The sequence below is a fragment of the Vanacampus margaritifer genome, chromosome 3, assembly GCF_051991255.1.
Source record: "Vanacampus margaritifer isolate UIUO_Vmar chromosome 3, RoL_Vmar_1.0, whole genome shotgun sequence".
NCBI lineage: Eukaryota > Metazoa > Chordata > Actinopteri > Syngnathiformes > Syngnathidae > Vanacampus > Vanacampus margaritifer.
In genome coordinates this window covers 17,993,100-18,019,723 of record NC_135434.1, presented here as the reverse complement: position 1 = coordinate 18,019,723, position 26,624 = coordinate 17,993,100, and the positions used below count along the sequence as shown (strand labels likewise).

At 38.3% G+C, this 26,624-nt stretch overlaps 3 protein-coding genes across 5 annotated transcripts in view; 2 read left to right on the top strand and 1 right to left on the bottom strand.

Moving 5' to 3' along the window:
- Window positions 1–1,089: 1,089 nt before the first annotated feature.
- Window positions 1,090–12,331, bottom strand: atp6v0a2b (ATPase H+ transporting V0 subunit a2b). Its single transcript, XM_077562367.1, has 20 exons — window positions 11,811–12,331; window positions 11,530–11,608; window positions 11,029–11,126; window positions 10,810–10,947; window positions 10,545–10,642; window positions 9,911–10,037; window positions 8,720–8,802; window positions 8,544–8,637; window positions 7,553–7,765; window positions 5,972–6,122; window positions 5,651–5,790; window positions 5,401–5,558; window positions 5,206–5,296; window positions 4,815–4,933; window positions 4,523–4,733; window positions 3,252–3,371; window positions 3,057–3,176; window positions 2,861–2,978; window positions 2,265–2,436; window positions 1,090–2,191 (listed from the first exon to the last, which is right to left on the bottom strand). Exons 1-20 carry the CDS (start codon window positions 11,925–11,927, stop codon window positions 2,089–2,091), a joined length of 2,550 nt encoding a protein of 849 aa, XP_077418493.1. The 5' UTR covers window positions 11,928–12,331; the 3' UTR covers window positions 1,090–2,088.
- Window positions 12,332–12,898: 567 nt separating this feature from the next.
- On the top strand, window positions 12,899–18,231 carry tctn2 (tectonic family member 2). The gene is made up of 18 exons (XM_077562636.1): window positions 12,899–13,371; window positions 13,468–13,581; window positions 13,666–13,736; window positions 13,911–14,103; window positions 14,198–14,298; window positions 14,381–14,577; window positions 14,670–14,787; window positions 14,865–15,018; window positions 15,806–15,883; window positions 15,959–16,081; window positions 16,171–16,245; window positions 16,337–16,432; window positions 16,550–16,667; window positions 16,750–16,853; window positions 16,929–17,070; window positions 17,158–17,301; window positions 17,429–17,517; window positions 17,786–18,231. The coding sequence occupies exons 1-18, from the start codon at window positions 13,281–13,283 to the stop codon at window positions 17,908–17,910; spliced, it is 2,133 nt and encodes a 710-aa protein (XP_077418762.1). The 5' UTR covers window positions 12,899–13,280; the 3' UTR covers window positions 17,911–18,231.
- A 631-nt stretch (window positions 18,232–18,862) lies between these two features.
- The window catches only part of LOC144049258 (dynein axonemal heavy chain 10-like), a 31,436-nt gene continuing 23,674 nt past the window's right edge, over window positions 18,863–26,624 (top strand). The window contains exons 1-14 of one of the 3 annotated variants that reach the window (XM_077562013.1): window positions 18,863–18,938; window positions 21,157–21,367; window positions 22,113–22,501; window positions 22,623–22,813; window positions 22,895–23,093; window positions 23,186–23,380; window positions 23,497–23,667; window positions 23,841–24,017; window positions 24,200–24,352; window positions 24,443–24,612; window positions 24,692–24,843; window positions 24,927–25,091; window positions 25,168–25,375; window positions 25,469–25,625. In XM_077562013.1, the coding sequence (XP_077418139.1) occupies window positions 18,903–18,938; window positions 21,157–21,367; window positions 22,113–22,501; window positions 22,623–22,813; window positions 22,895–23,093; window positions 23,186–23,380; window positions 23,497–23,667; window positions 23,841–24,017; window positions 24,200–24,352; window positions 24,443–24,612; window positions 24,692–24,843; window positions 24,927–25,091; window positions 25,168–25,375; window positions 25,469–25,625 (2,574 nt within the window). In that variant the 5' untranslated portion in view covers window positions 18,863–18,902. Of the gene's footprint in view, window positions 18,939–21,156; window positions 21,368–22,112; window positions 22,502–22,622; window positions 22,814–22,894; window positions 23,094–23,185; window positions 23,381–23,496; window positions 23,668–23,840; window positions 24,018–24,199; window positions 24,353–24,442; window positions 24,613–24,691; window positions 24,844–24,926; window positions 25,092–25,167; window positions 25,376–25,468; window positions 25,626–26,624 lie in introns of those variants that run through there. The other 2 variants (XM_077562010.1, XM_077562012.1) reach the window with 2 other exon arrangements.

Genomic DNA, 26,624 nt, shown 5'->3' with positions numbered 1-26,624 from the left:
CGGTTTCCAGTGGTCAGGGCTCAATATCAGCTGTCTTTAGGGGCCCCAATAGCCACCAGCCAGCATCAGTAAGGGGCCCGATTCTCGACATATCATTAACAGCACTGCTATCGTTTTGCTATTGATATGAGCCAATGTCAGCCAACTCTCCTCCCAATAGAAATTGCCTGGGTTGCACCATCTCTAGCAGAATGCGAGAAAGTAGCCCTAGAGCACAACTGAGCCTACCCTGTGTTATTTACATCGGTAGTGATCTTTTGTTATTATGATTGATTTGCGTGTGTAAATTTATAGGTGAAGTGATTTGTCATAAAAGTCTGGTTTAGTAAAATAGGCCCTTATGAAATTCTTGACTAGGGAGCTCAGCTGCATATCAATATGCATTTTCTCAAAATCCAGTTATTTAAGGGACCACTGTGGATTCTCCTTTCTTTGAAGGAAGGTAAAAACTATTTTGTCAATGTGTATTGAAATGCATTGCATTCAATGTTTTTTTTTCAATTGGATTGTTTCTTCATCATTGAAACTCAGCTATTCAAGATTCCACATTCGTTAATTAAGTTGCAAGTCAAGTCATGGCATGTGATTTTGTTCTGAGATATTGGTTTAAACATCAATATATTAATCACATACACATGTCCAACTTGATTTATTGAGACAAATAGATATTCATTTAACCATTTTCAAACAGCCACACTGTTGCCATTGTCAAATAAAAAATATCAACATTCTCTTATAAACTGGTGCAAAAATAACTTTATTAAATCCTTCGAAACAAATTATGAGTCCAGCCTTCTCCAAACATTTTATATTACATTCGGTAAAAGTGGCAGTCGTCTTACAAAATGAGCAAGCCAATGAGAATTCTAAGAAAGTTGGAGTGTTTATACTTACAATATAGACAAAAATAGCAAAACAAACCTGGGATTAACGGTTATAATAACAACATTGCTTGAAACAACATATACAATTGGTAAAAATCTATAAACTTTTCAAAACTATGTCATATCTTATCACTTTGACAGTTCACACATCTGTCATAGAACATGGGAGAACAATGAAGTGTAAAACAAAATTAGCCCTCAGTAATTCCAGAGACCAGTCATAATGATCTACACTTTAGTATGCCAGACTTCACTGCATAATCACATTTGATAAAGTGCTGCGGTGACTGTTATCCACTCATCCACTGATTACACAGTAGGCTTATAATATGAAACTAAGACACAAATAATAATACAAATAATAATCAACTGTGCATTCATCTTTAATTCTGAAGCATTTCAAAAGTGAATAAATTAAAAAATAATAATGTAAAAGCATCAACATTTTATCTCACACCTCCCGGACTTACACTTTTACAAGCATGGAAAAAATATCACATCATATGTAGGGTTTTGGTATCAGGAATTAAGAACACAAATCTATTTGAAGGCGTCTCTGGTGTTATTTGGTTATATAAGGCAAGCAGTGCAACAAAAGGCTGAGCTACGAAGGCTTGCTCTCTACCAAGAGAAACCAAATCTGCCAAAATTGAAACTTGGGAAAAGGCAAAAAGATGAACTGGGCAAATTAAAACTTAAATAAGATACTGTGCAGCAAATATGAAATGTATGTGGGAAAATGCAAAGATACAAGTAGTTCTCTTTTATAAATAGCAAACTAGGTTAGGCGATAAGAAAATCTAATCTAACAAGCTGCATTTAGATTTACATACTTAATCTTGTGCTCATCAATTCTCAACCTGGCAGAAGTGCTTCCTAATACATTACATCAAGAACCAGTTTTGGCACAAGAAAATTTAAATTCCAAATTATATCATTAACTAGTGTAAAGTGAATCATATACTGACTGTGGTACAAAATAACATATAGTTACGATACACCAATAGAACAACAGTAGTTTTGGTACATTTCAAAACGGCAGTGTTCTCAAACGCTGTAGGGTGTTGTGGTCCTCTTAAATGTTCAGCTCACATTTAGGAGAATGGTTAAAAGGGGTGAGGGGTAAAAAATGAAATTGGTTGATGAAATCACGGCAATAATCACATTTTGGCTTTTTAAGTCATTCAAGAGAATGCCCTTTACTTCACAGTAAACCTTCCTGTTCAAAGCTGGAGGGCAGGGGAGAGAAGGAAAAGGGACAAAACTTGACTCCAGTTCCACTGTAGAATTTATTCTGAAACTCCACCCTGAGGGAGGAAAATGAGATTTGTATTAAATAAATCCATGTCAGTTTTTCATGCAATTATGAGAGCATCTTACCAGTGCAGTCGAAGGGCATGGAGGAAAGCAGACAGGCCTTCCATCACCAGCAGGATGGACACGGTGAGAACAGCAAACAGGCCAAACACGGGCACTAAAAATAAAACTCCAAGAGTTGATTCCATTCGTAGTCCTACTCGCATCACCATGGCCCAAAGCACCTCAGATAGCTCTGTGCAAAAAGAAAAGAAAAAGCCTCATTATGCAAAGTGTGATTTGTACAGTCGACCCCCACAGCCCGTGAATAGCAAAAAATCTGAGCACAATTGTCACCCAATCAAATGTATTAGTAAGAAAGAAATCATCCAAACCACCCACAAATTATAATTTTTTTTTTAAGTGATAATTTCGAAAGTTACAAGGTTTACAATCAGGCTACTACATGCATAAAAAAATTAATGCAATTATAGAAATACGATTTCAAGCGGCATCTTGGACTGCCAGCGTTAACAGTGACCTGCCATTTAGGCACAGAATTACTGTTCACACTGCATTGTTACAGTGGCTTACAATATTAAATAAACCGTTTAGCACCAAAACTTATGCCTCATTTTTGATGAACCTGCACTGGCCGGACTGCAAGGTTTTATACTTACGGGCATGTGCCAGACTCAAAGCCCAGAGCCTGAGGTAAGATGCTGTATTGGAAATGCATCCCAGGCAGTACTCTATAGTGTGGATGGCCTGGTGCAAGAACTCATCAGCAAAGTCAAACTGTTCGGACAAAAAAAAAAAAAAGCTTATTGGTTTAGCCAAGACTGTGTTCGAGTACAGTAAAGTAATCCTGCTGACCTCCTCTGTGTGTTGCTCCCCGCTGGAGGAGAGCTCACTGTGACTGCTGCCCTCCTCCATGTCATGAGCTCGTAACAAAAAGAGCTCCTCTTCACTGTTACGACGCACACGCTCATACCCCTAAGAACATATAACACCAAGCCAGATTTGCTTATACACACTTTATTTTGACCGGCAAACAAGCGCTTTACTCACCCTGTACAATCTGAGCCGGTGACTTCCGTTGTGAAGCCAATAGAGGTAGAGTGGTTTCCCAAGAAACAGAACAGGCACGGAGAGCACAGCGATGATGACCAGAAACTTCTGCAAGCCGCTCTGGGAACAACAACATTCAGCTTAATTTATAAAGATTTTCTTTTTCTTAAATCCATTTTACACATCTCCTTCTACGGGTATGTAATATTTAATCAATCAAAAGCTTTACCCATCAATCCATTCTTTACCCACAAAATAAAAAACAAATTAGACCAAGGTCATTTTTTTCCAAGGGTAATCTGGCCGCACCATATACCAAACTCTCAAAATCAAAGCCTCTCAGAGGGAGTAAATTACATTATATTTAGACAAATATTATTATTTTTTTAATCATCTTTCAGTGAGATGTTGCTTATACTAATAAATAATGTATTTATTAAAAACTTTATTTTATATGCAGATTTTTAAAATCCTTTCTTTTGGACGGATACCGGGGCTAATTTGAGATTGATTGAAAATTACTTTTCTACAGAAATACCACAAAAAATTTACACTTTTTTGCTTGGACTTTGTTACTCCAAACTCTTGCCTTCTAATTAGAGCTGTCAAACGATTAATTCTTTTTATCAGATTAATGACATTTTAGAATTTGGATTATTCATGATTACTTAATTAAAAAGGCTTTTTTTTAATCAACATTTTTCTCCGCCAAATTTTAAGAGCACCTTTTATGTGTTAATTCTTTCAACATCCACTGCACACTTTCATCCTCCTCTTTTTCTAATCAGCTAATTACTTGCGTAATAAAAAAAAATGACCCCAGTAGTTTGACATAAACAAATATTCTGAATGTCATACACAAACATTTATTAAATGCATGTAGTTATGTTTATTGCTGAAACACAACCTTTGCTATCTTTAATGTAACCATCCACTGTCAAGATAAAGGATAATATGTGGTTTCAAAATTAATAGTGTGATTAATCTGCGTTAATGTGATGTATTTTTTAAATTAATCAATGAGTTAACACTTTAACTTTTAATTAAACAATTATTTCTTATTGTCTCAGCACTTCTTCTCGAAGTTTGTGTATTTGGGACACATACGTGTAGTCAGTGTGTTCATTTAATTGCCACAGATGCTTATTTCGATTTGCTGTAGAACCATTCAAGTGCCAGACGGAGACTTTTATAAAGAACAAATTCAGTATCAGCAGTATTTATCCACTGGGTGCAATTTTTGGGTGAAAACAGGGACACTTTTTCCTCACCTGTCCAGGGTAGAGGGGCCGCACTGAGTCGCCTTGCATGAGGAACATATTTATGAAGTGAATAAGGATGCTTGGAGCGTGTCTGGAGTTCTTGACAGAGAAGAAGAGCCACTTGTAGAGTATCATGAACACCAGATATCCAAAGAGGCACAGCAGGAACAAGATCTCGGGGAGGAATACCAAGTACAAATTGTACTTTCTCCTGAAGTGCCTGTTGTCATAAATATGAGTGAGGTCAAAAATTAAGTCCTATAGTTTGCGTTTATCTGATGTCAAAAATGAAAATACTTACAAGTGATTAAAAGTGCTGAGGATCACCCCAAAGCTCATGTGAATGATGCCCAATATTACTGACATTTTCATCTTATAGGAGTTCAGAAATGTAAGACGATTTGAAGCCAAGTTCCAAATCTTAAGACAAAAATATTAATTGATTAAACACAAAAAGCAAAAAGCACGAAACAGTTTCTAGTCGTCCAACGTTTTGATGGCACATGACAGCTAAATCAACAATAGCAGCAGTTTAATGACATTCATCATAAAAGCTGTACATGACAATGTTTTTTATTGTGACTGCAGCGATTGGATTATTAACTAAATATTCTATTACCAAATCACTTAACTCCATAACATGTTCAATTATTTTGATGTCGAGTGTGACAAGACTTCTATTTTTCACTCACTGGGTCAATTCCGAGAGGGTATGGACCCCTGAAAACTCCAGTGACATTTGGATCCAAAGTCAGAAAGACATTCCTCTTGACATCGTCATCACTATTTGGAGAAGATTAAACCACCATTGTGAGTTGAAAGCAGAATATTTGACTCTTTCAGCACATCATGCAAGCTTTCCTGGATTTGTTTACTGAAACACTTACGTCCACACATTAGCTTTGAACATGGCTTTGACGCTCCATCCAGAACCAAAGATGTTAATGGATTTGGAGAAACAATCATTGTATATCAGGCCGGTGTAAACAGAGAATACGCCCATCATTAGGATGATGTAGCGACCCTCAAAAAATGTGTTCCAGATCTGTATGTGGACACCAAATCACCCATTTAAATCTCAGCCTTAACAGGATACAGGTTATACTTCTAAAGCAGGTTGAAAAGCAAGTTACTTACCTCATTCCTGGTGTTCTTAAGTTTGCGGTTGTTCTCACACAACACCATCCAAAAAGCAAAGGCAGCCATAAGAAGACCATGACCCATGTCTCCAAACATCACAGCAAACAGGAAGGGAAATGTTATGATTGTGAAAGGAGCTACAATCAAGAGTGGGGAAGAATTAGGAACAACACTGTAATAATTCTCATAATGTAGGGCAATAATTGTAATGTACATGGTAGCTCATACGTTTCCATAGATATGATAAATATTTTGTCAAATGCATGTGTTTACACAGCAAAAACTGTCCCAGCAAAAAATAAAAAGGTAGCCACTTACCAGGATTGACTTCTCTGTATGTCCCCACTCCGTAGGCATCCACAATGTTCTGGAAGCCAACAGTGAACTTGTTGGACCTTATCAGGGTAGGGGGAGTGTCATTGGTGGGGATGCGATTGACAAAAGAAGGAACTGTTGATCCACTTTTTCTCTGTCAAATAAAATACATATCACCAATGTTGACATGAACAGTCATGGGGGTAATGGCATTGTGAATAAACAGCATTGGTGTGCCCCCCAGTAAACTGTAATACACAGAAATTATTTTTTCAAAAGGCTTACTTTTATTTTCAAAAAATGCTGAAGGTTAATTTAATTACTAGAACATTGATACAGTTTTTATTAGGCAAGCAAGATCTCTAAACCAAAAGGAAGTATTTTTTTTTTAAGTTCTTCGTGAGAGAACACAAGACAACCACACAAGTGATAATGATCGGCTAGTAGAGTAGAGTCAAGTGTCATTTTAAGCTAATCAAAGGTAGAGAGGTGGGCGGGTGTTGACACAACCAAAAGGAGGAATAGTTGCACACAACAAGCTCACACAAGTAGGGGATGGATGTTGTGTGGACTGAAAAAAAAATGAACAGCTGCAATAGTTAGCACAAGTAAATTTACAGCTAAAGTAACCTTTTGAGCTGGAAGTATAAATGTTACTCTTTCCCAAACGAAAAGAATTGTACATGATAAAGGTGCTTCCCCACGTCAAGTCAACAAGTTGAGTAATTCCAACCTTAGTGGCCACTGGCCATAAATGCAAAGGGAGAAAAGTACTGCGACACAAACAAAACAAATGAAGCTTAATTTTTCTTTTCTTTTTCTTGTGCTGTGGAGGAGGACATGCTGCAGTTGACACCAGTCATTCAAATCACTAGTTGACAAAATACCGGTCGGAGTAGACAGACATTCTTGAAAATAAGGTGCAACATCAATTGCCTTATTCTTATGGCTGCATTTTATAAACACAGTAAATCTGTCTATAATAATACATTACTTTTGATTGGTGGCTTGACAGACTTTGCCCCCTCATCAACATATTTGAGTACATTTTTTCTGTTAGTAATTGATTGTATTAAGTATTATTTGTGTTTCAATACAACACGGGTTACCAACAAGAAAAAAATGACAAAAGTCGAATTGCATGAGAGATATTTTACCAGCACTTGCGTGTTTGATTATCTCATTGAAAATACATTAAAAGCACTTATGTTGGTTGAAACTTTTCGTAGTATCGTATATAAAATGAATTACTTGATTTTGTGCCGACAGTATGTTTACTTGTTGTGTCCAATAAATATTGTGTTTAAATGCTCAAAAACTTGATTTAACATTTAAAGGTTTTTCAAAAAAAGTAACCAGGTGATTATTTTTCCTGGTAACTAATTACATGCATTTTGATTACCAATTCGATTAATTTATGACTATCATCACTTTAAAAATAATAATAATAATTCTCCATCACTTAACTTAATAACAAACTATCATTGACATCTAATAAACGTCCGAAAATGACAGAAACGTGAAAATGAGTAAATGTGAGCTGTATAATCTACAAAGTCAGTAGTGGTTTAAGAGTTTCCCTACCGATGCTTCTTCGAGTGCTCTTCTCACGGTGGGAAGCTCATCAACAGGACACCAGACTTCCGCAATAAGACACTTGTTGGTGACGTCAAAACTACACTGGTTGAGAATGTAGTAAATAGCTTTCATCTTCTTGACCTGTATGACCCAAGTGTACACTGATTCTGAGGCCTTGATCAGGACCTGCTTCAGATAATCTTCAGTTCTATGAAGCACCTGCAAACAACAACATCAAATCAGACTTTTGAGAGTTACTTCATAGCATTGCAAGCAAGACATACTGGTAGTTTATTTTTTTCTGACACTTGATACTTCCAGCTATAGTTTGATTGAACAAATACAATCAGAGGGGATAGAGTTCAAGTCGGTGGACACAATTTTGAAAAAAATGCAAGCCAAGATCTCATGTTGGTCATGTGCTACAAGGAGTGAGAGCAATTTGATTTTTCACAGCGTCTTAAAGCTAGCAAACGATTTGCGAACCAGTGACCCGTCCTGAGAAACTTTCCTGACTCGCTAACTCAGAGAAAATTGGTTAATTGTTTAAAAGACACTCTTTGTAGCCACTTTTCTCTCTGTACTGGGTGTACTTACTGATGCGATATTAAAACATGCCCCAATGTGCACATGGTCTGAACAGTATATCATGTTATTTCAGTTATTTTTATTTTTTAAAGGGGGTGTATTCAAATATGCCATCCGTTTCTTGAAAACAAATTGCATATTATCTTTAATCGAAAGGGAAAGGAGGCTTTTAAAACGGTTTAAAATGACTTGGAATGTGGCCTAAGTACTTGGGTATTTTTACATATTTTAACATTTTCATTGCATCTACTTTTTGCTGTTAATTAACTATGCTGCCAAGCAAGTACATTAAGAGATATTTAACTTCTGCAGATTACATTTTAACAAGATGACAACAAATTCAGGAATACACAGTGAACTTGAGTTCTGTAACCAATTGAACCAGTGCTTGAAACAAATGAAGACATACAGTGTGCAGGTCCTGAATGCGAGTACTTAGTCCTTGCACAACGTCGTTCCTCTCCTCATTGCTACTGGGATATGGATACACATGACAGTGATAGCTAAAGAGGGGAAAAAACAGTTATGACTAGATGTGGATCTTCCCTTTCTACAGCAATTGACTATAGCAGTGTGGAATATTACCAGTCACAGATCTTCTTCACTTTCTGGCCAATTTGTTCTCCCCAGTAGGAGATTAGGAACACCACACTTTTGGTGGGCTCACCCTATAAACAGGCAAAAAGGCTTCATTAACAATATGAGCACCATAACATAAAAAAGAAAGAAAGATTCCATTGACTTTGCAAGATGAAGCCTATCTAAGATGACTCACATTCACACTGATGGCCAATTTAGAGTCTTCAATTTGGCCACCACAACTGAGAGACAGACCTGCTAACCACTTAGCTGCCATGTAGTCCAGATAGATTCAATTAACATCATCTAAAACACGTCTGGATTATACTGTTTTTACACATTTTAGAAATATGCAGTACAGCATGGTTCAGATATTGTATTTCATACTTCCATACCCATGTTTTTGTGCTTGAAGCAACTTTGGCAAATCCAACATACAAAAAGACTTCAGTAACCAGACCAATGTTATTTAATTTTAAAACGCCACAATACAATTATTTTATTATGGATTAGGGCAGGGGTGTCAAACTCATATTAGCTCAAGGGCCAAATGGAGGAAAATATATTACCAAGCGGGCCGGATCAGTAAAATCATGGTATATAACTTGAAACCAATTGTCGTCAATTATACGCAGATTTCCGCTATTTGTAGGCCAGCCCTACATTACGGGGCTCAACTCTAATTATATTGTTCCATAAAATAACATGAAAGCAAATGGAACGCAGCAACACTTTGCTGTGTGAGTTTCGGATGTGTTGTAGCTACCCGTTTTGCATATATATTGTTCTCAGAATGTATTGTGTGGTGCAGTTCATAAATTTATAAGGACATTAATCCTTGTCATATGTGTTTATGTTACCATTGTCGTATTTAGCACGTTTATGTCGGTCTATGATTTTATTTATTTATTTTTAACAAACCGTAAATTTAGGTGGTGTGTAAAATATTGTGAAATTACGAATTTATATGTTTTGATTGTGGCTATTTGATTAATTGGTCCAACTACTAATTTTTTTTTACTTTACAAAATCATCTCGCGGGCCAGATTAAACCGCTTTGCGGGCCTAATCCGGCCCGTGGGCCGTATGTATGACACCCCTGGATTAGGTGGACAGAATAGCATTCATAGCTTCATAATTTTAAGAAATTAAAATGTGCAGGTAACACAGCTAGCAAGAGCCAAATTGAAGACCTACAGTGTCAGGATCATCAAGATACTCCTCGACTTCAGCGTAGCTGAGAATGGTGAAGCCTTTACACACTCTCCAAAGCATCCGCTCAAAGGCTTCGATCTTTGCCCTCTGGATGAGCCCAGAAATGAAACTGTGAAAGAATGAAGACAAGACTCACAAACAGCCCAAGAAGCCCAACCATGCAAGTATATTACTTATCCTTCTATCCATCCATCCATTTGGTAACGGAATAACCAGTCAATTGGCATTATCTTATTCAGCCCGCACATGACCCTATTGAGTACAAGTGTAAACGGATGGAGATTTTAAAATCTCTGAAGCAAACTACAGACAGAAAGACCACCAAATGATTCCCGAGCGCGGCTCCTGCTGCTGCTCACCGCTGCCTCGGGGGATAGGTCAAATGCGGAGAAAGAATTTCACCCCACTAAGATGGGTGTAACAAACAGTGGTACTTTAACTTTGTCTTGCCGTGATAGCACTTTTACAATGAACTGGAACTATTCTAGCTTGGATCACCCACATTAGTAGCAAAACCATGACTCAGTTGGTGTGTTCCTACACCAAAACATGAACTCAAACCGGCCTAGCCACTTACATAAACAGTATGTAATATAACAAGCCGTTTTCATTTTACCCCAGTTTGGCTCCTAGCCTCTGCATACTGTTGTAATCCATCGTTGTGTCTTTTTCTAGAAAAGGAAACTCCTCATATGCGACTTGCACCTGCTCTCTCTATACAGTAACCAACGGATGGGAGAGAAGAAAATGTATGAAACGGCAGATTACATTCTTCTGCATTATCAGGCTGTGTGTTAATAAACAAATTGCAGTGTGGCATACATAAGAAAAAAGGAAGTGTGCACAATTCCAGCTACAGTACTACAGTATGACCTACTTACCTCAGCGCTTCTCTGAACAAATTTGCAAGTGATGCGCAGCATGTGTGTGTACTCTGTGAGCTCCAGCAGATTCTTCTGCAATCTCTCTTTATTCCTCATGACCTCACCTAACTCTACTTCCAGTCTCTGTAATTGTTCCTGGAAGAACACATGCATATACACAAATAGTGTCATGCTGACCAAGAGTAGAAATGTGTAACATAAAGGCTCTGAACATACCATTATACCAATCACATGTTTCGGTAAAGGAGCCACTGGATTAACATCTCCGTCTGGCAATGAAATGTCAGCTTTCTTGATTTCTCTCAACAGATAGCCTGTTGACAGTAAATGAGGCAGTTCAAATCCCGTATTGAGGCGATTGTGTATTTTACCCAAATGTTATTACCAGCCTTTAAAAAGCGTAACACAAGCAGTCATACAAGGGAGTTATTATCTACTCTTGACTGAATTAAGAGCTCAGTTTAGTGAGAGCTATCATATTCAGCTCAATGAACACAGGGTGGCATTTGTCATGACAACAGTCACCGACTTTATATTGAATTTAATGAGAAGAGGCTTTGTTCTTTATTATATTACTACTTTCTATGCAATTATAGCTTATCAAGGTTTCTGCCTTGGACCAAATCACTCCATTCATGCTTTCAATTTACACAATCCCATCATATTGGCTTTCACCCAAACCGTTTGGAATTCTGTTACTGAACAATCAATACTTACCAAGTATCCTCTCCATCTCTTCACATCTTTTGATTTCATTTACATATTTTCGTTGAAATGCATTAACCGTGGGATTAAGCTGAAACATAAGACACATGCACAGTGCACAAGCATTAACAGCTATTGCAGCTGGGCATAATGTAATTTAACGAGACACTTTTTCTTTCGTGTTTTAATTTGGAAACAGCTGCGAAGACTAGCAAGTAATGTGTATGTTACGGTCAGGCTTAAATGGGACCTTTTCCAAAAAAATAAACGTCAACTGCTTCTTTGGTACTTACGTCTCGGAACTCTACAATGCCCAGTTCTCCTAGATCAGCGATGCAATCATATGCTGATCCAGAGTGGAGGAAGAGTTGGGCCAAACACATTTCTTCACCCCGCAGCAGAGATCCCATTCTGACAGCTTGCTGATATCCCTAGAGTTGTGGCTGCTTATTGTTAGCAAGCTAACAAGCTTCGACGACAGTTACCGTTCATTAAATTTGAGCCACCGTCCCAAAAGTTGCGTCCTGTTCATCCAGTGTCATATTTTGAATCCTGTGGTAGAAATACACTCGACTTGCTTGACGTCCATTCGCTATCCATACACAGGTTCTCTCTGTCGTCAGCTAAAGGCTAGTAATCGCTATACGCCTTTGTTATTACATATGAAAAGTAAGTTCCTTTCGCAGATCAAATAGATAAGGTGAGCCCACACATATTTGGGTCACTATCAAACAGCAAGAAACTTGCACGTTCTTCATAGTTTTAGCAGAGGTCGCTAAGTAGACTTACCACGTCATTCCATTTTGGAGTCTGCGCATTGAGCACCTTACGCTTGAGATGGGCTACACGTGATCGGGGAGGAATGTACACAAAAGAATTAATGCGAATAGAGTTTTAGTTTTTAGACAAAAATATGATTGCAATTAAATGCAGGATATTACAAATGCACGAAATGTGAAACACTTTTACGTAATAAAGAAAATAGCGTTTTTTGTGTGTTAAAAATAAAATACACAGATGCAAAGTATTTTAAATTCTTTATATAAACATCTACGTATCAGAATGATGACAAATATATTTTAAAATTATTATTATTATTATTATTTGTACAAACTGCTGTGTACTGCGCCTCCATGGTGGGATTTTCTTATCGGCATTTGTATTTCTGGGGGTTAAACCGTGTTGTCTAAGTAAAATCACACTAAATAGTCAGATAAGTAATAAGATAAGTTAAAAAAAAATAAAAAAAGAATTGCCGATTTATAGAAGCAGTACTAATGGGAAATTTTACGGTTCTTGAAACGGAAAAGTCGCATTGTATTTAAATAAGCTCTTTGTCCATTTTTTAAGCGCTCATTTTGTAACAGGAAGCAATGTTGAGGACCGGATGTTACGTCTATTCACTGCGTAGCGATTTTTGTTATTATCTCCACCCATCCTCCCTGGGAAATGGCGTTGCTGTTAAATCTCTGTATACGGTGGTGGTAATGTGTGCTAAAATGTGTGTTTAAAAAAAATACAGATACGCCGTTTTCCAACGGCAAACCGACAACTCGCCTTAGCAGCGCGCTAACATGCAAAAGTCGCTTCAAAAATACGTCACCGCGTGTTTCAGTGTGTTGTCGCTAAGTAACAGCTCGCCGACGCTAAACTCAAAAGTAGCTTCCATCTTCAATGTTACTGCGATTGTTAACAACACAGTCTTGTAGACATGTGTTCGATGAATCAGAATTTGGGTCAACAAGTAAAATATTAAACTTAAAATGTCTTCGCAACCTACTTTGGATAAAATGACCATGGTGGGGGCTCTCCTATCTTTCCTAATGTTTTGTTGGGCGGACAGCAGAAACCTTGGTAAGGATAAGGTTTTTCCAAGTTGAGTTAGTATATTTAAATGCGAGCGCACGGCCAGTAGGCTATGTGTTGAGTCATACATGTCATTGTCATCAGTTTTCCAGCCATCGTCCATTATTGCCACTGGACCGGAAATCACAGCACTTTTACTTGGAAACATTGAAAACGTCTCTCTGAATGTGCGCACTGTATTTACATCAAATGTATCAGGTACAAAAAAAAACGACTTAAATATTTCCATTTTTAATTTTGGGTGCGCGTGGTCACTTTTGCCGGTTGTTGGTTTATTAACAGGAAGTATTGAGTCTCCATCATGTGCGTCTGAGGAAACACTGTGGATTGTCTCAAAGGAACTAGTTGGAAAGGTAGGAAGATTAGTTCAATTTCTGAACTGTAATACGTCATCAGCCCATGCATAGATGAAGCCGAAACAGAAAAATATAAAACAGTTCTCTAATGATGACGTACACTCATTTGTTGTGATTTTAATGGACGCTGAAGTATAATGACCCTTCTATTTTTGATTTGTGATTCCACAGAATGCACGGGTTAATCTGCGGTTGAATAAAAGTCTGCATTTGTGTGGTGACAACGAAACAGACTGCTGTCCAAAGCCGCTGTGTGTCCTGGACACCTTGCGGTTATCTGCCTGTGTGGGTAACACAGTTCACGCATCATTGCTGATCCAGGCCAGAATTCATGCTCATCTGATTTCTGCATATCCTGGATTTGGTAATTATACAGAATCTGCTTTTGTATGCTTTAAAATTAATTACAGGAGAGTAATAATTTTCACTCGTAAATGTCAATTTCCTGTCCATTGTAGATAATCAAACGGTCATCCCAAATCAAGTGTACCAACCTCTGGGCTCCTGTCCATGTGACCTCACTGTTCAAACATGTGATATCCGCTGTTGCTGTGACAAGGTACCTACAAGAAAACAGGCCAATATAATAACAATATGCTTCTCTGATAGCCTTGATATAATTTTGGCATTTAATTCAACAGGACTGTTCGACAGAAGAGTTGAAGCTGTTTCAGTCACACTGTCTCCCAGGACCCTTTGGTGGGCAGCTCACTCCTGTTCCAGACTATCACTGCTCTGCGCAGAGAGAAGACTCGCCAGATTGGTTTCCATTTTTCTGTGTCATCTCCCCACCTGAAAACAACCCATACTTGGGACTCTTCTACAATGGAGACACAATGTATGGAATTATTTGTTTTTTTTTATTTCTTGTCATATTATTGATTGCCTAAATTGATAATGTGTTGCATTTTTCTAATTTAATTTGTTTAGAATACCAAAGCCTCGCCCCTCCTTCCAAAAGCCTGTTTTGTCTGCACCTGTTTTTAATATCTACAGACAAGGAAATCCCATTTTTACTTTGGATGATCACTTGTTCACTATTCCCCAGGTTAGTAATGTCTTGAGTTATCGTGACGATCAATGATTTGTGTTGCCAAAGCTAACCAAAACATTTTTTGCACACAGATGGCAATTGGACACTGTGTTTACAATGCTCCTGTTGCCTTTTTGGAGAATTTTAATTTCAAATGTGTAACACTTCTGGACTCCTGCCCAACTGCTTTCCCTTTACAAACACTTCCATCAGACTTGGAGATTCAAGTGAACAATGGACAAGGGGGTATGTATTCAATCTTAGAAAAACTGTATGATATTGTAAAAAAAAAAAAAGTGTTATGGATTGACAAATACTCAGCTCAGACTTTGTCAACTTTTTCATTCACGACGGTCGTTGTCAGATTACCAGAATATGGTGCCATGAATTCATGCTGAGCCAATCTATTGCATGGACCTGCACTTGTGTCCTGAGAGATATCTCGGGCAGAAAAGGGAGCTGGTCAGCAAGTGATGGGTGTTTCACTTCATCTCACTATTGGTTAATGTCTAGAAACGCCATCCAAGACATGTCACACTATCTTAGTGCTTCACAATAATTTTTTTGTTACGCCACCCCCAAAAAGAAGAAAATACGTCGCACTCCTGCCAACTCTTTACCGCAACTATAGAAAGTGTAATTTGTCTAAAATTGTTGTAAATACACCTCTGCAGAAGAGCTAATGCACCTTGCACACTCTAACAATGAAAACACTCTGCCACTTACTGTAATGGATGTGCAATTGCACTTTATTCTGGTTTAAAAAAAAAAAAAAGTGAGGTCACACACGCCCTCCTGGCATCTCACGGCACCTCCTTATTTGAAAAAGGACTACACTAGGTGGAAAAACCAATACAATTCACGCCAGACTCCTACGTCATACATGATTGTTTATGTCACACTACACAGGGTACGACACTTCAAGTTAAGTCATAATTAGCCACAAGAGTAACCGTTTCTGAGTGACGTGTCTGTTAAGTCAACTGGCTGCATTTGTGTTGAGCTCAGCATAAATTATTTCTCTTTACTGTAGGTGTTGTCACAGTACAAGTCAGAGATGAATTGGTTGTGGATTTGAGCCATTTCCTGTCAGATGCAGTTGTTAATTCAGGTACAAATATTACAACGTGCCATCGCCACTCTGACTTGTGTCCCATGTGATTAATTTATTTATTTTTCCCATCAGATCAGGGCCAGGAGTGTAAGGATGTGACCTTGGCTTTGGATTACACATTCTACTGGAAAGGAAATCAAATCACAAATATCACCCTGATACGCTCTGTCGGGACAGTCATTTTAAATGGAAGAGGTACAATACATGCCCCATAACATATTCTTTACATAATCAGTATCTTTTGTTTTTGGGGGCTTTGTTTCCTATTCAGTTTCTCTTTGCAGTGGCGTTAACTACGAGGTATTCTGCTATTTTCCTAACAAGAGATTATGTGGGAGACTCCAACTCTGGGAATCCAGGTGAGAGCGTGTTATCCTGAGAAAAGATGTGAGATTTGTTTCTGTCAAATAAAGGTACACCTTGTTAACACACCTGCATCTGGAATGACAGGTTATCAAGTGGGAAGGCCCGTCATTGCTGGGATTGAGAGCGCACAAAATAATACTTTCTCTGTGCAGAGGACTTCAATCTATATATGGAAACCAGGTGATACGATCACAATTGTTTTGTTGATCATCAACTGTATAGTCAAAAATGGAATGGTAGCATTAATTGTATTAAAATCAAATTAACAAAGAACCAACTCTTCATTCTGCTGTGAAGTGCGTGATGGGCTGTGTTTCACTGCTGAGAAACAACCAGTTCTGTTTGCTGAGAATTCAACTTCAGGATGTCTTTTTCGTGTCAGCCTACAAAACCTGGCCCAGTGTGATCTCCTCAGGTGAGATTCTCAGCATGAGTTAAGTAGAGAACAAGATGTACTACATGTGCTTAAACAAAGTAAAATGTCTTGTCTTCTCCAGAGACACTGTAGGTTCTCTGCAGAAAAACTTGATAACAGCCATTTATGTTGCAAACAGTGGAAACCCAAATTCTGAAACAGAAGCAGACTGGGTCAAAATCAACTGTAAGTGCACATGAAGAATACGTGTCTTTTAGATCATGGAATGAGCAATATTTCTGCATTACTGTCACATTTTAGATGTTAACTCGAGCACTTCATTGGGAGATGGAGATGGTTCATGCAGTGGGATTCCATCTCATATCCATATCTACATCTGGAGTTTAGTTACTGAAACGGCTGAAGGAAATGCTCAAAGGAATATCCAAGCTATACAAGTTCGGTGTGTGAAGAAGTTCAATTCATGCTGCACACTGTAAAATAACAGTGACTCAAGACTGGTAATTCTTCTTGTTTGTGACCATTTTAGGTCCACACTGTCCACATGGACGTTAGACTGCGGTGGAGGTGATTTATCTCCATGTGCAGATCCCACAGAGGCCCAGTTGTTTCCTGTGACCTCGTCAGTTACCTTTATTGACATCCCTATCCATCCTGGCCCCCCTAAAACCAGGTAATTGCACAATTTGCAAAACCCCCTTAATAAATGTTGCTATTAGATCCATCAATTCATTTTACAATCAATCAATTTACTGGTTTGGGGTGAATTGAACTGTAGTACTGTACTTTATGTTTCTCAGGTTCCAGATAAACTTCACTGAGTATGATTGTAACAGGAATGATGTATGCTGGCCTCAGCTTGCCTTCCCCGTGACCAAATATTACACTGGTAAGCGTTTCATAATGGTTTCGAGACTTAAAGGGAATACATATGCATGCACTAAATATATATTTCACCACAAACTGAATATTTTATAATGGTTAAATTTTATAATGGCTATTGGACAATGATCAAATGAGACCATGCAATTGACAAGAATCAGTTACATTCAGTTATGCAAAATGTTAGTGTTACTTAAGATTAGTCTATCCAAGTTCAAAATTAACTTTCCCCCCCCTTATTATTATTTTGTGTGTTGTGTGTTTTTTTTCTTCAGGTGAACCACATTCTCAGGCTTTGGCTAAAGGCTTAATCTTGGTCTTCTTTTTTATTGCTGCTTCAGTTCTTGGGACTCCCTGGAGGCAAATCCGCCAGGCTTGGAATAGTTCTCTCGTACTGTAATAGAGGATTACTGAAGAGACGCTTGTGTGACGTTGTTATGTACAGTATTTAAGAAGAACGGTTATTACCCTGGGTGTTTACTCTTTAGAATAAGCTTTGTACACACAGGCCATATGCAGGAATTCACACATGCACAACAAGCAAGAGCTTGTCAACATGCATCAATAGAGTCGTCATACAGCAGAGCTCCTGAGCTAAACAGTTCTTTCTTCAGCAACCAGTCCCTATTTCCATACTTAGGCTGCAAAGTTCTTCCAACTGCTGGTTCATGTATAGTGATTGGTGCACCACATTAAAAAAATAAAGTAAAATTTAGTTTAATATTATTTTGTGGCTCCCATCCTTTCACAACAAGGAGATACCGTTTGAGTCAAGCCACAATGTCACCTGTGTTACAGACAGTGCAAGCCACTATTAAAGTAATGATTAACAGATCACAATATTAAAGATGTCATTATCATATCAATCATTGCAGTCAAGCCAACACCAATGTGTCAGGAAACAAAACATGGATGTGGCATATCACATTTATGATTTATTTGAAAAAAAAATGCATTCATTTGATTGTTGTTATCTCTCAAGTAGCCTTTAAAAAATATATATGTTATCGTTTCACTCGTTTTATCTTTACTCGGTCTGTAAACTGTCAAAATTAGGTTCGTTGATGGGGACCTTTTTGTGTCGCTTTGCACGTAACGTAGCGTCATCTTGCGTCAGTGTGGCACGCAATCTTACATAGTTTGTTGACGTATAACCACAGAATCCCTTTGGTCTATTTTAAGATTGTTGTTTTGTTTTTTTTACATGTTACTTTTGTTTTACATATCAGTGTTTGCAATGAAGTCCTGGGTCGTAAATTACAGAATCCATGATTAAATAATTTTAAAATTATTGCGCAACCGCGGAGGCTTAGTACAGTACGCGCGGGAGCGTGTTGAAAATGGAAGAGGACCAAGAAGAAGGCACGATTTCGGATCCTAACGAGGATCCAGATGAGTCGAGCTCACAAATCTTTTCAGAAGAAGGGGGTAAGTTCCATTTCACCGCCCATCTAATTGCAAATGACAATCGAAGCAATCTTCGATATCAGAAACTTTGAGAACATTATGTTTAGAAATTCACGACGAGTCCTCACCTGAAGCGGATGATGAGGAGGAGGAATACCGGTCGCCTACTCCCGAGGAGATTGTCAGGAGTAACGAATACATCCTGAAGTTAATGCAGAAAAAACTTGTTCATGTAGGTGAACATACACAGAAACCACCACTGGACAGAAAGAACCTTCCCTCAGAGTCACAATTAATTGTGTTTTATGCTAACAGGCATAATTCACAAATGTTTAATCCTAGAATTGACCTAAACAGTAATTGGTCAGTTCAATTAGAATTGAACTAAAAAGTGTCCACTTCCTCATGTTGTTCACATTTTTACATCATAAGACCAATTGAACGACACCACAACAATTGTTGAACAGCACCTAACCATTGCAGCTATGCTTCAGCCTTTAAACGGGGTGTTTTCAGTTAGTGTAGTGGGCACTCAGCAGGTTGCAACAAAGACTGTTAGACTCACAGAAGTGGACATCCTTGGAAAAGTTTTGGTTGACTCATGGATCTAATGCCTGTTCTGAATTTTGCTACGAGGGAACTCTAAATTGTACCAAAAAACAAACAGTTTCATAAAGGGAAGGTCAAATTAAGTTCAAGGTTATAGTGCATTTTAGGTTAATCCTGGACATTTGCCTGAATATACAAAACCTTTTGTGATTAGTATTAAGTAGGAAGTGGAACACCCAGAGAAAAGATACACTATAGTACAAACCAAATTTGAAAGAGAGGAGGAATCCCAAAACCAATGTCGAATTTTATTTTTGCTGACAATAGAATTGCTCTCTAATATAGTATAGCGCTCCAACAGTGGCAAACCACCCTAATGTTGATGGAGGAGACAAATCTACCCCAAAAAATGTATTTTCAATAATATGTCCAAGGAGCCACTAGCCTAGCCTAAACACAGCATTTTGATTAATTGTGTTTGTGAAATCTGTTCAGCAGCAAAATCCGCCTGTTTTTATCCACCTCAGGGGGCGGCCATTTTGCAACTTGTTGTCGACTGAAAATGTTGCTTAGGGCTCAGGTCATGACTCACCTGTTTTCAGAATTTGGTCATGTGACATTCACAAGCTGAGTTTTGATCAGACAGCAAGTGACTAAATGGAATGGATGAAACGGGTGGATTTTGGTGCTTTATTTGTCACATTCCACAAACACAATGTTAAACAGAATACTGTTTTTATACAAGTCGGGCTGCATACAACATACTATTGAAAAGAACATTTTGGGGTGGACTTCCCATTTAAAAATAAAAATATAAACAGAACCTGGAGCTACAGTTTTTCCACATTCATATCAAAAGTTAAAGGATTTCCTCGTCTCATACTGAAAGAGGAATGAAATTATTTGTCCTCTTTGCTTGTTCCAAAATTTGAAGACAGATTTAATGTAAGAAAAAACACCTTTGCAAAAATGATTTTATCTAACAGAGATCTCTGGACACTCATACAGCCTCTAATTCATCACTTAAACAGGTGGGATTCAGAGCGTCGAAATGTGCCTCTTCCGCGTGTACAATGGCTTCTTATAGTTAAAAGACCTCCTCTCTTTCATTTGTAGACAAAACATACTCTCTGGGTACTTTTCCATGAGCGATGGTGAAAACAGAGTCAGGGGTGCGTGTTCAAAACAGATTCTGTTCTCAAGGACCAAATGTGTTTTCGCACAAAGCGCTGAGAAGGAACTTTTTTAGACTAAATAGTATGTCCCACCTTAAGGTCAGATTATACCGAAATCAAAACCATCTGCTCTGCACAGGACACAAAACATTTCAACAAGGTTAATATAAAGAATTAAAATGTTAATAATGTGTAACAATGGTTAATATATGAAATGAAGAATTAAAAATGTTATAATATCTATCAATACCAAGGAATTCACTATCCAGAACGTTTTGGCTGATCTGTTCTGGCCTGGGTTTCCGCTAACCCTTCTAACAAACAAGTATGTAAGCTATTCTAACCATGGATATTCATTGGTTGATTATCTAGACTCCCCCAAAATGTAATGAGTTAGTTAGTTATTTAACTGTGGCATAATCATGCGAACACAATCAAATCCATGAGGCCTTGGTACAGGTTATAAACCTACCAAGCAAATACACAACTTAAAATGCCAATGTATCTTTTTTTAGATCTATATTCCATTAATGACTGTCCATCAACTGAAGAAAACTCAGGTAGAATGTCCTACTGAAGAAGCTTCTCCTCCTGAAGAAACCGAAGGTGGTAAGAGGACTCCAACCAAGCCAAGTGATCAAGCACCCGTTCGTGATGAGTTACTTAACAGCACACACAAGTTCTTGGGAGTGGTCAACATAACTATTCAACAGCTTAAAGCTCAAGGTTTGTTAATCACATAATCATTTTCCAGGCAGTCACTTTTTGTATCTGTGTCAGCGGTTTCATCAAGTGGTCTCGGGAGAAGGGAAAATATTTAGAGAAATAAGATGTCCTCATTTCATGGATGTAAATTGTGTGTCAGTTGTGCATGACAATATGGATTTTCCGTATGTTTATTGTTATTTAAAAATAATAGACAACTGATCTAATCTAAGTCACAGCATTTTTTAGAAATGACTCGACAAAATGGTTAAGTGTAGACGTCCATGCAGTGGGTTTCATGGACTCTCCTACTAAATGAGGTAGGGGTGTGCATCGCTCCAATAAAAGCCGATTGGGTACATACCTCGATAAATGGGGTGCGATACAATTCAAGGACAATTCCATTTTAAAGGGGAATGATTCAATTCGGTTTGATGCAGTAATTGTCATTTTATATACATATCAATAGACTTGTCACTACTGTAAATGTGGCAAAGATAGCAAAATACAATTGAATATATATCCTGATCTATTTTAAGGTATAACTATTCAATTTGGTTTGATTCCTGCACTCAAATATGTTTTTTATTACACCTCTCATATGAGGTCAAACTCATGAAAGCTGTCGAGCACCAGCTCTTGCTGGCATCAATTTTGACGGGTTTTTAGAAAAAAGCCAGTACAAAAGTTTAATGTGCCTACTGAAACAATCTGGCCACATAATAAATGTTTACTAATGATGAAACAAATAACCATTTTATTGCAGATGAGATTACACTGAACATCCCTGAGCTAGACCTGGAGCCAGATGTCCTTAAACTGATGTACGATTTAGAGCTGGTAGAAGAGCTGGAGCAGTATGTGACAACCTGGAAGTCTCATCTTAACAATCTTATTGACGAACAAGAACTCAAAAAGCCAGAGACACCTCGTCCAATGGCAGAAATCATTTTTTGGCAAGAGCGTTCTTCTATCCTGAGTGCTCTGACAGCAAAGCTTAATCAACCTGTGGTAAAGAAGATTTTGCTGATACTGACCAAAGCACAATCGGATGTGGTTCCCCCTATGGAGGCTACTGTGGCTAAACTTGTTAAATTAAGTTTGGAGGCAGATGAAAATGTAGGCTTCCTCAAGACACTGGAAAGGCATTTCAAGGTGAGTTATATGTTTGACCCAAATTTGGTAAACATTTTTGATGAAGTAGACATCTGAACATTTATTGGCTATCGTACTGAACAATTGTTCAACCATCCAAACCAGATGTTTTCTCTTGTAGAATCTGGCTACAGGAGCAAACTTCGGTGTGATTCTAGAGACCATCCCACCTCTGATGAACAGCCTACAAGTCGTGTGGTTAATCTCCTGCCACTATAACAGGAATGAGCGCATGGTTCCCTTGATGGAGCGCATTGTTTGGCAACTGGCTGAGCGTGTGGCTCAAGTCATTGATATCCATGTGCTGTTCAAGTATGTGGAATTGCAATTCAACTTTAATGTAATTGTTGCCAGTTCCCCATCACGAAAGTCTGATTGTGTGTCTTTTGTTAGAGATGAGAGACATGTGGCTAAATCCAAGGTGGATGATGCCAAGCAAGTTCTGGAATTGTGGAAATCCTCTTACTTTGAAGTGCGAGCTGAAATTCAAAAAGGAGGCACGGGTAAACGTTGGGAGTTTGACAGAAGAAAGCTCTTTGAGAAAACTGATTACATGGCTGCCATCTGCCAGGACTTGTCCAATGTTTTGCACGTCAGTGTTCTTATCACCTACTGCATGAGGACTTAACACATGACAGAACTTAAATGAGCTTGATATTGACATATTTGTTTTGTTTTGTGTAGAATTTGGAAGAGTTTTACAACATCTTCAGCCCAGAGTTAAAAAGTGTCACCTGGGACCCAAAACGTTTTGATGAAATGCAGGTCAAAGTGGACAACCTAATCTTGCCTTTTGAGGAATCCAGTTTCGATCCTTTCAATAGTTGTAAGATTAGCAGCTGGAAAATCATCATGCAAAACTTCAATAGTACAGTTTATGTAAGTTCAAGTTGCATTTTTACTTGATTTCTTGTAGATTCTACATTCAAATCAAAGAATATTATCAATGTACAGTACTGGTTGATTTTCTTTACCTTGTATTCGTATTTGATCAGGCCATTGAGAGGGAGGTTATTGCCTTCATTGACCAGTCCTTCAAGACACTGCGCTCCTCAACCGCTGCTTTTGGAATGCTTGTGAAATACAAAGACATTCGCTCTAGACCAGCCATCAATAATCATTTGATGAAAAAGACAAATGACGTTTTGGCTCAGTATTGCAAAGAGGTTTGTTGAGATCACTGTCAAGCTTCACTTGCATGTATTTTGTAACAATCCTGAAGACCTTGTACAAAGGTCAAAGCAATCTGGCATCTATATGATCTGAACCAGTGTCAGAAAATTCTGGTTTGTTTTTTTATAGTTAGTGAATTACTGATTGTTACTTGTCTTTGTTACAGGTGGACAGTATAAATGAAATATTTGAGGAAAAGAGGGATAAGCCACAAATTAATAAGAATGAGCCTCCCATAGCAGGAGGTGTCAGGTGGACACATTCCCTTTTTCAGCGCATAAAAGGTGGCATGCTTCCCCTCCTGACAATGCCAAATTTATTGGAAAGTGAAATGGGCTTATTGGTGAGTTACTGTACTTTTTCACTACTATATATACCAGTGCTTCTCAAATAGGGGCGCTGGTGGGTAATGCCAGGGGGGTCAGAACCACCTGTGTATATACACATGCATGAATTATCTGAAGATCTGTGTGATATTTTTAAAGTATTTTATTATTTATTTTTGCTTTTGTAAATTTTACAAAGGCAAAGAACAAATACTTGGAAATGGCAAAAAAAATTAGCGAGTATGGTGTTAAGAAGTATAAGTTATGGATGGCTGACACCGAACGCAACTTGCCATTGTTATTGAGAAAACCTGTCTTGATCATAATTTCGAAGGAAACCCAGCGAGAGGTGGTATGTATTGGCTTGATTCTATTTTCTCCCAAAAACGGGCCAAATTGTACCGATTTTCCCTGAATAGTTTTCTTCCTTTCTAATTTTAAGGCCGTCCCAGCCAAACCTGACATTAAGGGACAGAGAGATAGGCGATACCGTGTTAACTTTCCGCCAGAGATCATGACAATAATTGCAGAGACCAAAAACCTGAGTTCGATGTCTTTCTCCATGCCCGAGGTAGCTCGAAACGTGACTCTACAGGAGGCCAACTTCATAAGGTAGACATAGTCACCAAGGACAATAACACCCCACAAAAACATAAAGCACTATAACCTCTGCATTCCACATTGGATTTAGGTACAATGATGAACTGCGCAAGCTTGTCAACCGCTACAACTCTACAATTGATAGTCTGAGTGATGCAAAGATCGCCATGTTGTCTCAAAACATCAGAAAGGTAGAAACCGTGTTATTTCCAGGATGCAAAAGACTGAACTGGAACTCCTTGGGTATGATGCTAAAAATGTTGCTATGATTTCATCCATGTGAATTCTCAGTGGGATGAGACTACTGATTGTATGTTTAAATATAGCAATTTCAGATTTCATCAATAATGGCTACCCAGAGCTCTCAAAGTTTGAGACCGTTGTTAGTCAAATACAGAACAACGAGCTTGATATTGAAACTAAGTTGCAATCCATAATGACGGCAGATCTCTTGAAATGTCCAGCGCCAGATAAGACAGAACTTTTACCAAGTATGTTAAATAAAAACATGTTCTAATAAAATGTCATCAGTCATATGGATTTCAGTCGTACACTTTTTTTTTTCAGGTATCAGGGAGTTTTATGAATGTATGGATCGAGAACGGATCAAGACAGTAAATTTATTAAGAAGCAAATATGCTGACATTGGACCTGTCATCTGTAAGGTGGAACGCTTGATCATGGAAACAAACACTGGCAAGTGCAACAGCATGTCAAGTTATTATGCAGCCTGGGAACGCAAGGTGCACAGTGCTCTCATTAACATGGTGGTGAGGTAATATCCAGTGAGCTGTAACAAATATACCGATTATTGAACAAAAGGTGCCTGATTATTTCTAATAAACGTTCTGTTGATTGTCTTGTTTAGGAACATCAAGGCTTTCAATATTGTGCTGACGGGGAACACACCTCTCTTCCGTGTTGATGCCATCCTTTCCCCACCCAAAATTTTGTTGCAGCCCAAGACCAATGAGGTCTCCCGGACACTTATACAATGTATCAGAGAGTGTGTCGAGAGCACCAAAGTAAGACCATTTTTTCCTCTTCTCTGATCCACTGCATATTTTAAGTCAGTGGTTCTTAACCTGGGTTCGATTGAACCCTAGGGGTTCGGTGAGTCAGTCTCAAGGGTTCATGATGATACGCCCCACTTATCCATCATTGGTTGCAGGTGGTCACACTACATTACCTGGCCTATCGGTGCTACAGGGAATTTGGTGCCCTGGCCTCAGTAGTTGACTTGTGACATGATAAATGGTAAATGGACTGCTTTTTATATAGCGCTTTAAATACACAATATGGTGCCCAAAGCACTTTACAATTTAAGCCTCACATTCACCCAATGCCCATGCCCAGTTTGCTAGCTAGAAGGGCAAATGGATATTTATTACCTGTCTCAACACGTGGTGAAATGATGTGGTAATAGGAGAGACACACGTTGAGCTGCTGTCGTCATCTCAAGAAGAAATGTTTATTCTTCCTCTGCTCAAATGCTACTCCATGCCACCAGTGCTACTGCACCTCCTAGTGGATGAATGTGGAATAGCAACATAGAAACGGAAACTGCTGCACCTTCGATTGAAACATAAAATGGCCTCTGTTTTCATCCACTTTATTCTTCTAGTTCAGCCTGTCTAATTTCTACATGCAGCTGATTTCAATTATACTTATGCAATATGATTTCACATGTATAATGGAACGTATGGTGTTCAACAGGGTTCAGTTCTGGGACCTCTGCTGATTTCATTGTATCTGCTCACCTATGGGTTCCATCCCTATAGTGCTCTATAAATATAGAGTTGAGTTGAGTGATGGGAGTCAAGGTACTAACTGCATGACTTGCAATGCCAAGTTGAGCAATTCTAGCCTAGGAAAACTAATGGGACACTTCCTTACGCTGCAAGGAGATGGGGAAAACCACATTTTCTGATTTCAAGGTGAAGAGAGCCAGATTAGAAAAGGCTACTCTGCCTGTTCATTTTGTTCAACATCAAACCCTATACTTCTCTTTAATATGATTTTTT